This window comes from Helobdella robusta, assembly GCF_000326865.2.
Source record: "Helobdella robusta unplaced genomic scaffold HELROscaffold_40, whole genome shotgun sequence".
Classification (NCBI taxonomy): domain Eukaryota; kingdom Metazoa; phylum Annelida; class Clitellata; order Rhynchobdellida; family Glossiphoniidae; genus Helobdella; species Helobdella robusta.
The window spans coordinates 16,905-30,614 of record NW_008704903.1 but is presented as its reverse complement, the minus strand read 5'-3'; the positions used below and the strand labels follow the sequence as shown (position 1 = coordinate 30,614).

Here is a 13,710-nt window from a genome sequence, read left to right as displayed (position 1 = left end):
TGAATTGAATGAATGAATGAGTGAAAAATTAAATATGAATGAATGAGTGAGTCAGTGAATGAATGAACAAATGAACAAATGAACTAATTGAAAAACAGACAAACAAATGAATAAATGAATGAAAGAAAGAACGAACGAACGAACGAAAGAACGAACGAACAAACAAAAAAACGAACGAACGAATGAATGATTTATCAAGAGAAAAAAAACTTTCTAAATTTTTATTTCAATTCCTCATTCATATTTTTCGACTTAATTACATATCAGAGTGTAAATAAATAAGATGTGAAATATATAATGTACGATCCCCTCATACTCTTTGATCAACAAGTGCTTGAGAGTGAAAAAATATATTTAAAATCGGTTAAAGTACCTAGTGTCACAATATATGCTGTATGACGAGCGAATTATCGCGTTAATCAGTTTATCGTCAAAAGATTTCGGCCATAATATTTTAAACAAAGTTAAACTAAAATTGTTATAGAAACCAACAAGCGATATTTCAAGTGAATTAATAATCAACGAACAGTTATTATAAACTGAATTTAAGTTTAATTTCAAATTTTATATTTCTGGCGTTTGTATTCACGTGATGAAGCTAGGTTGGTTGGTTTCGTGGCAAAATGTAAGCCCTAAAATTTTGATTTTGTTTTTTTGGAGAATGGCGATGCCTGGCAGCAACTTGTCGAACAACTGTGACACTGGACGTACATTTTCTGTATTAAGATCGGCAAATATGCAACAACAGTCTGAAGATGAACAAATCTTCAACCAGTCGACAACCAACGACAGCAGTTTGTTATGCCTGTCCATCCGTGTACCTGGCGAGAGGAATCACAGTTCGAAACAACATGTTTGTTTGTTTGGCGATAACTGCATAGTGGACATAGAAATGTTGTTGACGTACCACTTTCAAATAAGTTTGCATTAATGGGAAGCTGCTGTATTAAATATTTTCTAGTAAACTCATAGAGTACTCCCGGTGATCATTTGACGATCTTTAACTAGCGCAAAGTTTGTGATTGTTTGTGATATTTTGATAGATGTCATACAATGTAAGTTAGATTATTTTCAAACAATCAAAACTACTACTACTACTACTACTATTGTTATTTATATTATTATTATTATTACTCATATTGCAACTGCAACTACTACTACTAATGCTACTACAACTATCTACTGCTACTACTACTACTACTACTACTTCTACTTCTACTATTACTACTGCTACTACAAATAATATAGTACACTGTTTACAATTTGCTAATACTACTACTACTAAAGCCACAACTTTATAGTAATAATTTTTTTATACCGATTTAACAGATGTTTTGGATTTAAATGAGACTATTTTCCAACGAAGCAAAAAGCAAGTACTAATACCACTACTACTACCACTACTACCACTACTACTACCACTACTACCACTACTACTACCACTACTACTACCACTACTACCACTACTACTACCACTACTACCACTACTACTACCACTACTACCACTACTACTACCACTACTACCACTACTACTACCACTACTACCACTATTACTACCAATACTACTGCTAATACCACCACCACTACTACTACTGCATCATTTCTTCCACCACCTTCATCATCACCTCCACCCCCATCATCATCACCTCCACCGCCATCATCACCATCACTACTGCCACCACCATCATCATCATAACTTACTAACCGCCAGCTGAAGCGAAAGCCCCAAGGATCTTAACTCTAATTTTCAAATGCATTTTCACACGAGAGTTTTATGAAGATGAAGAGATAAATGTCAACAGTGATGATGGCGGTACTGGTTGTAATGACGATGATTAAACTGAGTGTGATGAAGATGATGGTGATGGATGGTGACGATGATGATAAAAACAAACACAGTAACTAATTAAAAATGATAAAATGAAGAGGAAAAAACGAAAATATTTCTGTACGGTCACACGCGCACACACGCACGCACGCATACACACACGTACACACACACAAACACACACACACAGACACACGTCTACGTTGATTAGGCTATATTGATTTTAAACTACAAATTTATAACAGATTTTCTTGTCATAAATAACGTAAAAAACACAACAAATTATGAAAATTAATCGAACGAAAGAACAAACAAGCTAACAAACAAGCAAGCACACACATACATTTATATATATATATATTAAAGATACATATATATATAGAGAGAGATAGAGAGAAAGAGATAGAGAGAGAGAGAGAGAGAGAAATATAGAGAAAAAAAAAGTGAAAGAAAAAAGAGTTAATAATAATCGTTATTTGCCAACGCGAGTAACAACCTCATCTGCATCAGTTTTGGATAATATTCTAACTAATCAAAATGGTTTTCATCAGGCTGGAGTTGTAATTGCAGATTTGTCTGCCATTATCCCGTTTTTTGTTTAACGAACAATATGGAAGTTCAAAAAGTTAATTCAAGTTCGAATCGAAATAATGTACCCAAATTGAACGTAAATAAAATAAAGACAATCCTAAACAACACCAACTGGGATTTCATTTTGAATGATGGTGATGTGAATCGTTGTGTGCAAAAATTTCTTGATTATTTTCGAAGGACGGTGGATGATTGTTGTAAGTTTTTGCCACCTGTGAGTTCTAAATTTAAAAAAAGCTGGATGAATGCGGATCTTCTTAAGCTCTGCAAAGAAAAAAATAAGCATTATTTAAAACTCTTTAAAGATCCATCTCCGAATAATTTATTTGTGTATAAATGCCTTAGAAATAGTTTTACAAAAGCTAAACGTAATGCAGAAAAACAATTTTACGACAAACTTTTTAAATTAAATAATAATAATATAAAGGCAAAATGGCGCTTGATAAATGAAGTGATGAATGTTAAAAAGCAGACCACTCGAATTGACCATTTGAAGTTAAATGATTGCACAATCTCCGATAAAAAAGAGATTTGTAACACACTCAACCGAAATTTTATTGATACGATAAATTCACTCCAAGGCGGATTTAACCAGAATTTGCAGCATGAAATGTTTTCAGATCAGAATATCAACACATTCTACTTAGATGAAATCAATACTGCTGAGTTGTTCAGCATTGTCAATTCCTTCAAACCTAACAAATCCACGTCTGATGATGGTTTCAATATGTTTATGGTCAAACTGTTTGTGGACGAAATCATTGTTCCACTAAAGCACATATGCAACCTGTCTCTAAAATCGGCAACTTTTCCTGATCGGTTCAAATTAGCCAAAGTTATTCCAATACATAAAAAGGGAGATAAAGGAGATGCTGGCAACTACAGACCAATTTCTTTGTTGTCTCCATTTTCTAAGATTCTCGAAAAAATAATGAGTGTTAGAATGATGACCTTTCTCAACCGCTTTAATATCTTATCCAGCAATCAGTACGGGTTTAGAAACGCTCACTCGACAGAGTTGGCAATTGTTGAGCTTGCCCATCGTATACTAATGAATATGAATGATAGATACGTTACGATGGGCATTTTCATCGATCTGTCGAAAGCTTTTGATCTGATCAATCACTCGTTGCTTCTCAAAAAGTTAAATTTTTATGGTTTTCGTGGAAAAATCAATCAATGGTTCAGGAGTTATCTGGAAAATAGACTGCAATATGTTTGGCTGGAAAATCATGTCTCGGATGTCTTGCCTTTGAACTGCGGAGTCCCACAGGGTTCCATACTCGGTCCATTACTTTTTATCATTTTTGTTAACGATTTACCAAATGTTTCATCTGCTTTTCGCTGTATTTTGTATGCTGATGATACTAACATATTTTATTCATCGAAAAATCTTATGAATGAAAAATTACTTATAAATAGTGAAATGATTAAATTTGAACATTGGTTTAATATAAATAAATTATTAATTAACACAAGTAAATGCTCTTATACTATTATGGGTCCTAAGATTGTAACTAACACTATTCCTGATTTAAATATTAACATATGTAACCACGCAATAAAAAAACTTGATTCGATAAAATTTTTAGGTGTTTATTTACAAAGTAACTTATTGTGGAATGATCACATATTATATATCACTTGTAAAACCAATCGATTTCTTTATATAATTAACAGGATTAAAAATAAACTTAATAAAAATACACTTGTTATTCTATATAATAGTTTCATTCTACCTTATTTATCTTACTGCAATATCATTTGGGGTAATAGCCCGTCGTATATTGTTAATCATTTATTTATTATGCAAAAATGGTTCATTAAAATATATTATAATTTGACCTTAATGTCTCATGTTGATCATTTGTTTTTAAAATTAGACATTTTAACAGTTAAACAATTGAACATTTATTATTCATCGATCTTTATGTTTAAATTGATTAACAACTTATTACCTAATTATTTTGTTAAATGTTTTCATCTAAGATCTAACATTCATTCTTTATCGACTAGGCAAAATAATATTTTTTACATATACCCAAATAGGTTAAATATTTACCAACATAGTATATTTGTAATTGGCCCAAGTATATGGGATGGAATTCTGCCAGAGGACATTAAAATTATATTTAATTTGAAGTCATTTAAAAAGTTTTTGAAGAAATTTTTGATAAACTATGATCCACCATGAGGACTATTATTTTAATTAATGGACCTGTAACATTGTAACATTTATCTATCAAACTTGCATTTAATTTCTTTTCTGTTGTTTAACTAATTACAAATAGTATTAGATATTATTTTGTTTTCGTGGGCTTGTTACATTGGTTTATGTATGTAATCCATCAAATTTACATTTATCTTTCATTTATGTTTAATTAATAAAAGTATATAAATTTTAGTTAACTGTTCAGTGATCACGGTGGCCTTCACAAGATTATTTTATCTTATGTGGTCTCATTTATTTTCTTTTAAATTTTTCTTTCAGTTGGTTCAAATAAAGTATTTTCGTTCGTTCGTTCGTTATAAATATACATATACATATATATATATATATATATATATATATATATATATATATATATATATATATATATATAGAGAGAGAGAGAGAAAGAGAGAGAGAGAGAGAGAGAGAGAGAGAGAGTTAAGAGAAAAAATAATATTACAAACTATAAATATATTAACATCAATGTAAAAAAATGTATAACAACGATAATAATAATAAAAATAACAACAATAATAATAATAATTATGAGAACTTTTTTATTCAAAGCCAGAGTAATAAATAATTAAAACCATGAAATGGTAAAATAATAAAATGTCAATATAAAACCGCTTTGCTCAATTCAAAATAAAAGTACATTATTTAAAAATACATTAAAGTGCCTGAAGCATAATAATGATAATAATAATAATGATAATAATAATAATGATAATAATAAGAATAATAATAATAATAGTAATAATAATAATAATAATAATAGTAATAATAATAATAATAATAATAATAATAATAATAGTAATAGTAATAGTAATAATAATAATAGTAATAATAATAATAATAATAATAATAATAATAATAATAATATATTAGCGAGTGAGGCGGTGGTGTGGATTTTTGAAGAATTCAAACATTAAAATTTCACGTTTAATAAAATGACACTTAGTTCCTGGTGGAAAGTGATAATTTGTCTAGGTGAGAATAACTCTGCCAACGGAGAAACCCCTCTGAAAGGAGTGTTGGATGTTCTTCTTCGTGCAACTGAACCATTCAACGATCGAAACATTCCTCTCACTTCTCACTTGATCCATATCTTGCTTTCGCTTTTGCTCAATCTGAAATTTAGGAGATTGTAAAATATTTAAAGGACTTTCAACTGCAAAATATTCAATAAATTCCAATATTATTTTTTGCGGCGCCTCGAGCCTGGCTCTGTTGATTTGGTAAATGAGTTCGATTGCAAGGAAATCCCCACCAGCCATATGCTGTTTGTTGTTGTTAGTAAATTTGAAAAACTAAGAAATAATTTTTTTAAAAAGAATAAAAAAATATATAGTGAACAGCGACGGATCCAGGGAGGGTGCGGAGGAAGATGCCTGCCCCCCGACCAGATCACAGAAGAAGAAAGTATTGAAGATTCTGTGCGAAACAGCGATACAACAAACAAAGATTAGCTCAAAAGAGGTCATAAAATTTACAATTTTGAAAATCATTCCGCCGCGGAACGAAAATAAACGGATTTATTATCAATAAATTCTACCAAGAAAATGTTTGCCTAAGGAAAGGAACAATTTTTAAAATAATCAGTCACAAAAAGAGTTGAATAACTAAAAAAAATTAATTTAAATAAATAATTATCAAAAGGAGAAACCACCTCGTCGGCCCTCTCTTTCGATATGAGGAGTTCCTGCCAGGCCCTCCCGATGGCCTTACCCCAGTCAGTTGGATAATCATCAAAAATTATTAGGTTGTCTTCGTTTGAATGTCTTGCAAAGTTTAACAAGTCAGCTCTGCGTCAGTTGTTATGAAGGTTAAAAATTAATGATTGAAGGTTAAAGGTTAAGAGTTGAAGAAGTCAATATCTCTTGTGCCCTTGCTTTGGAGATATCAACGACAAATGCACACCACCTAACGCATAAGAATAAGTTTTGTTATCTTTTCTTCAAAATGACAATAATGACTTTTGAGGAAACTGAAAATCTACTATTGTTCGAAATAATATCTGGTCTGGAAAATTAACTTGTCTTGTTTTCGAACGAGTGCTTGTTGAGTTGTTTCTTATGCTGCTGCATAAGTATTTTATTTGCCCCCTTGAGAGCTTGGCCTAGTTGCGCCACTGCCTTATTTATCACAGTCAATTTAATAGTTGTCATCGTTAACGTTCATATCACTTGAGCAATTGAACATATTATTTTATAATTCTTCCTAAAACAACATTCATTCACCATCAGCGTTAAACATTATGCTCCACAATTCTTTCTAATGCTTTTCAGAGCTGTCAACGAGAAACACACAGCGCGTGTAAAGACAGGCGAATCAATGTATTAAACAATTTTACATCAGTGCCAGACACCATCACCTTTTTCTATTTTAAATTTTTCCAACAAACCTGGCTATGGGATAAGTGTGACCTCCATCGACAAACATCAAATCACACAATGGCAATTTACCTTCAGATATTGCCTTAGGCACTTCAACTGTTGAGTCACCAAACCTTTCAATGATTAACATTTTCAATATAAAGCCAATGAGATTTGAAATAAAAATGTTATACATAATATATCTGTAAACTTGTAAACTTGTACACCATGAATCTGTAAACTTGTAACGCCTTTTCAAAAACGTCCCAAAGTGGCTAGCAATCAGTCTACGTGCATACAAATTAAAATTATTAAAAATTATTCACGTTGAAAATAGCTGACTAAAAAATGGGTGTTTAACCGTTTCCAATGACCATTCTCAATTTTCATTTTCAGTTTATAAAATTTACAATTCGGTAATACACTTTTTCTCAAAATTAATCACAAACTGTAACGAAATAAGACATAGAAACCGTTTGAGTCGAAGATATAATTGTAAAAATATTAACAGAAAGAAGCGTTAAACAAACAAAAACAGCCACCTCACGGTCAACCTCTCTCCTTGCAAGCCTTTCAAGTTCAAGAGACCTGGCAGCAGTTCGGCCATCTTGCGGGCGTATTTATGACTGCCCAGGTCGAAAGAGTACACGCTGGCTTTGAGGTTTGAAGTCAGAAAGTTGAAGCTGGAATGTCCGTAGTTGAATCCAGTCTCGCAGATGGTTCTAATGGAAGGTGTGGACGCCAGGTAGTGCATGACCATCCTTTGTTCTGGCACTTGCCCGCTGTGTCCTTCACTCTCACTCAAGCTTCCTTTTGCTGTATTGCAGCTATTAAATTTTTATAAATAAAAAAACTTGTTTAATTAAATAAGCAATAAACATGAGAAATTGTATACATCAATTTGCAGTATAATGAGACGGAACTAAATTTTTTTTTTAATTTTTTCACGTTAATGTGTTGGATGGGCATATCTGCCATACACATTCAACTGCACTCTCCACCCTTCAGCTAAATATACAAGTAGATGTGTAGTGAAACTTGCTTTGAACCTCGCTAGTTAGAATAAAACAAGATAGTTGCAGAAAATCATTAACAGATCTTGCTAGAGAATGATTTGGAGACAATAAATAATGTTGAAACAAAAAGGACAATCTTTACAATACCTGGCAGATGTTTTAAAAACCAACGTCATTAAAATTCTTGCGTCAAAAAGAATATTAAACGAATTATTTTACATTTTAGATTCAACCGATCAAGACTGGTTGAGCTTCATCACTACGCTTAGTACGGCGCCTTCTAATAGTGTCAGCAGTATTAAAATGTGAAGTGCAATTCATTTAACAAAATTGCACGCAAAAATGTTCACTAACCTCTCTTGGAATGCTGGCAGCAGTTCATAGTAAATGTTTGACATGTTGTAAGCTGTCCAGTCGTCCACTAGGTCTTCACAGTACACTGCTGACCTGAATCAGTTGCAATACAAAAAAAATACAGAATTGATGCAAAGAGTAAGGTTGAAAAATAACATCAGACAATATCAATCAGTCAGTCAGTCAGTCAGTCGGTCGGTCGGTCAAACATACTGTCTGTCCGAAACTCAAAAAGACCATCACACGCCTATGATGCGGTGCTTGCGCGTGCATACGTAATGTGTATGAGAGTCATGTGGTGTTGATAGTGCACAGCCTTTGTGGCACGATAATTTAGTCACAAGTATAGAGTAACATGAAAGCAGTTCTTCATTTGACAAAGCTGCAGTATAAAGAATGGAAAAACAGCACAAGATCTGTATTGCACATGCAATCATTATAATACCTGTCACAGAGAAAATGGAGATGGAGAAATAATTTCAATCAGTAGCTGTTAAATTTATTATTAAGCTGAACTTAAACAAAAGTCATGAATATTTTAAAATGAATTTTCAAAAGTGTCTGTCACTAACTGTTTCAATTTCGAGATTCGAAAGCTGCTTGTATCACTAACAATGTGAGAAGACTTTTCACTGAAAGTTTCAAAGATGTTGGGTGTGGCGAAGAAGTTCAATTTGAGAACTGACTTGTGACCGGATGCGAAGAAAAATATCAGCAGAGACGCCATAGTCACGCCGATGTAGAGTGACCAACGTTCTCTCTTCATTGACCTTCCAATAAATTATTTATTAATTAATTAATAATAATAATAATAAATAATAATATTAATTATAATTAATAATAATATTGTCACGTAATATAGTGCTCTGGCAAGCGGCTGAGTCGTCCTCGAAACGATATTCCCAGTCAAACGTAAACGTTTAAAAGGCATAGTTAATTTAATACAAAAAGATTTCAATGATGACTTGAAGGACTGAATAGAACTGCAATTTCTGATGTCTGGTTAAATTAAACCGCCTTCTATTAATTATTCTTTCACAAGCGCATTTGAAATGAGTTTGATCCCGTTAGAACATTCTCTCCTTTGTAGAATTTTCGTTCTAAGTGACTCGTTTCGCGCAAGTTTCGCTTCGTTTTAAACTAGAAAACAATGGCACACACATCTTTTACTTAGATCGGACCTCGATATAACGAAACTGATTCGACATAGAAACAAAAGTTAATCACGTCCAACCACATAGTTGTTGAAATCAATTAAAATCTATTGTAACGGAAAATAAAACGTAAAGATAGGTACATAATCTCCATAGACCGATCATCGACGTCTATGACGCTATACAAACAAAAAACTGACAGCGGCAAAAATATATATATCGAAGGTACTTAAGCAAAATTAAATTTAAAAAACAAACATCAATTTTGAGATGAATCAGAGTTTTTGAAGAAGAAAAATAAAGATAACATTGATGAAATCAAACGAATGACGCAAGTTGGCGAGCGAAATTCATCTGACGAACTATTCATTTACGTTTTTTTTGAGAAAATTTATTATAGGTCTAAAATAAACCATCTCCATGTATAAATATACATATAAATATTATATATTATACATTATATATATATATATATATATATATATATATATATATAGAATAAACATATATAGGAAATTTACAATATATAACATTGAGCGCCGATAATAAGATGCCAACAAGATTGATCCTCTAATTCTATAGAGCAATATTAGTGATTATGTGCATATTAATATTTGCATGCGTGTGTATATGTTTGGATGGATGGATGGATGTATGGATGGATGGTTGGTTGGATGGATGGATGGATAGATGGACGAGTGTAGGATGCATATGTATGTTTGTATGGATAGATGTATGGATGGATGGATGGTTGGATTGATGGATGGATAAATGGATGGATGAATGGATGGATGTATAGTGCATATTTTAAATTTGAAAATTTTTACATAGTCATATAATGTTCAAATTACATTTTTTACACTATTTTTCAATGTCAGAAAAGTTTATAGGTTTAAATACGTTCAATCACTTTATTCCTTATTGTCTTGTCAGTGCTGACTGGTTGACATTTATGGTACATGGACCAGTTGAGAGAGAGTCGGGTTTCAGGCACTCTTTCCTTGCACGCACATCGCCTCCATGTTGATTTGTAATTTATTTTTTGTCTTTTGCGTGAATAATGCTGTTAAAAAAAGAATAGCATTGATGAACAATTGTTTAAAATTTTATTATAGAGGTATAATTAATTAGTTATTAATTAATTAATTCCTAATTAATTACCTTAGGCCAAGGTATACCTAAGTTGTACAAAATTTTGAACTATAGTGCGTTATTACGATATAATAATAATAATAACTCTTATTTTTCAGAAAAAACATGTCACTAATTTGCCAAGAAAAATAAAATCATTTTATAGAGTGAGCTCGAATTGATTAAAATAAATTTGGAAATAAATTAAAATTAGCAAAAATTTTGTTTTCAAAGTGATTAAAACTAATTATTGATGGAATTTCAATCACAAAAGATAGAGCGTGGCAAATGTATTTGACTGATTTAATGGCAAAGATGGCCGAACCAAATATGGGATGGAGAGCAATTTATAATGTTTGAAAAGTTCTAAAGCAGAAATTTCAATAATAATAATTAGTCTGAACGCACTGGCTCTATAAAAAAAAGTTATCAAATCTGTCCACAATGAGATTAGTAACTTGTAAGACAGAATATCAAAGGTAACAATTTTTTCTGACAAAACCTAAAATTATTTATACTGTAGTTGACAGTTAACATTGACATTTTCTCAGTAAAAATTTTTTGTCAAAAATGGCATAGATGGATTTAGTATTTTGTCCTAGGTCCGGCTGGCCATGGTCCTACTCTACCTACCATATAAAAATTATCGTTACTCCCATATTAAGTTTCTATATTATTCTTTCTCTCTCTTTCTCATTTTTATTAAGTGAATTCAATCAATCAATCATTCAATCAATCAATTAGTTTGTAAAACGCTCTTTCCGCGATGTTCAACAGCGCTTCTCAAAGAATTTTGCAAATAGATGGGTCTTGAGATTCGCTCTGAACTTCGTTAAGTAGTCAGAGAAGGAGGTAGAGAGTTCCTGAGAGAAGAGCCAGAAAAAGCCAATGCAGATTTAGCAAAAGAGTGTTCAACACGAGTTAAGAAGTGAGAACAAGAAGACGATCGTAAACCTACCTGCTCTAAATCCCGCCCTGATATTTAGCATTGAGGTCTTGATCAAATTCTTGTTGCTACGGTTCAATTCCTACCGTAAAACTTGTTGTCGCGCGTTTTTCGCCAGCTGTCTTGTTGGTAGGAGTCAAAATTTTTTGATGGGTCCGGAAGTGGAGTTGGATATTTTTCGCCCAACTCTGACACTCCGATTTTAAACGTAAACCAAAAAAAACATCGCCTACCTTTTTCAATTGAAACTTCTTCGTAATCAACATCAGCAATAATAAAAAGAATAATAAAAACAGTAATAATTATGATAACACCAATAATAATGATATTAATAATCGAAATAATGAAACAAAGAACACAAATAAGTGGTAAAAAAAATATTGCCTGAAGCAACTGAATGAATACTAAGCATGAAATGCCGAGAGACGGTTAACATTATAAATGTAATATATACAAGACAGACAATACAATAACAACAACAACAACAACATTAATAATAATAATAACACTTAACAACAACAACAGTAATAACAATACAAATAATAACAGTAGTGACGATTACAAACAGAAATCAGCCTACATCCAATTCAACTCAAAAATGTAATCAATCGATCGAAATAAATATCCTGGAGAAAAAATTATTTTTTTTATTTTCTCAGTTATTCACTGGTGATTGATGATAATTATTTAATCGTAAAAAAAACTAATGATTCGTAGACGTTAACAAAACAAAAAAAAAACATAGAGTAAAAATATCAACTAGAAAACCTGTCAATAAATCAATCAATCGATTGATCAATCGATCGATCAATCATTTGATCAATCATTCAATCAATCAATCATTAAATCAATCATTCAATCAATCAATCATTTGATCAACCAATCGACCAGTACATCAGTCGGCTTAACAGCCACACAAGCGTACAGATACCATGCGACTACCAAGCCTACGAAAGCAGCTGAGAAACAAATAAAGCTCATATTATCACTGTAAATTTCAATCAATCAATCAAACAACCAACCGACCAACCATTCAACCAACCCATCCATCCATCAACCCATCCATCAATCAATCTACGCATCATTATCATGAACATAAAGCAGCTCCGATTTGCCAAATCCAAGCTCATCAAACGTGGGACACTCGTCTATTAAATTTAGATCGCTACCACCGGCCACACCAACACTACCCCCGTTACCACCGCCACTACTACTACTAGGACAACCAGCAGTATCCTCCGAAGAGGTGGTCGTGGTGGTAGCGATGAAAGCGTTCAGTCGCTTGCGGCATGGCAGGGTGATCCTTGGGTGGGAGCGGATGATCTCGAAGTCATCCGGGGCGCTCTCGTGTACGAAGAGGAAGTCGTGCAGGTGCTGGGGGAGGTGGATGGATGAATGGGTGGGTAGATGAATGGATGGGTAGATGGATGTATCAATCAACCATCTATCAATTAAACAAACACAATCAATCAATCAACTAACTAACGTACTAATCAATCAACTAACTAACTAATCAATCAGTCAATCAGTCAATCAATCAACCAATTAATCAGTCAATCAATCAACCAATCAACCAAAAAAAAATAAACAAATTAAATGAACGAAAGAATGAGTTATGAATCATCACAATCATCTCAGTAATTATCATCATCATTATCATCATCAAGATCATCATCAACAACGACAACATCATCATTATCACCTGTATTGATTCGTGTCTGTCGAACCTTCTCTCAAGCCTCATTCCATTTGGAAGCTTCAGAAGGACTCTACATCACGTGACGACGGTGATGATGATGATGATGATGATGATGAGTGATGATGAGTGATGATGATCATCATCGTCGTCCCTCCCAATCGTCATCCTCAAAACCATCACCATAATCTCACCACTATTATCATCATCATGTATTTCCATAGCTATCCGCATCATATCCATTATCATCGAAAACATCATCATCATAATCACCGCCATTATCATCATCAGGATGAAACCATCATCATCATCATCATCACATGAAACCATCACGCCATCATCATCATTATGAAACCATCATCATCATCATCATTAGCCCCGAAAACAGCATCATCACCACCACCACC

The 13,710-nt window shown here is 32.7% G+C and overlaps 1 protein-coding gene across 1 annotated transcript in view; it reads right to left on the bottom strand.

Annotated features, from left to right (window-relative positions):
• Window positions 1-5,617: 5,617 nt before the first annotated feature.
• Window positions 5,618-13,710, bottom strand: part of HELRODRAFT_192900 (hypothetical protein) — a gene marked incomplete at its 3' end in the record, with an annotated part of 11,674 nt that continues 3,581 nt past the window's right edge. Inside the window, exons 5-13 of the mRNA XM_009025101.1 lie at window positions 13,310-13,376; window positions 12,703-12,981; window positions 10,692-10,708; window positions 8,949-9,146; window positions 8,377-8,469; window positions 7,549-7,833; window positions 7,036-7,140; window positions 6,301-6,436; window positions 5,618-5,911 (exon numbers count right to left, since the gene is read on the bottom strand). Of these exons, the coding sequence (XP_009023349.1) occupies window positions 5,618-5,911; window positions 6,301-6,436; window positions 7,036-7,140; window positions 7,549-7,833; window positions 8,377-8,469; window positions 8,949-9,146; window positions 10,692-10,708; window positions 12,703-12,981; window positions 13,310-13,376 (1,474 nt within the window). The remainder of the gene's footprint in view (window positions 5,912-6,300; window positions 6,437-7,035; window positions 7,141-7,548; window positions 7,834-8,376; window positions 8,470-8,948; window positions 9,147-10,691; window positions 10,709-12,702; window positions 12,982-13,309; window positions 13,377-13,710) is intronic.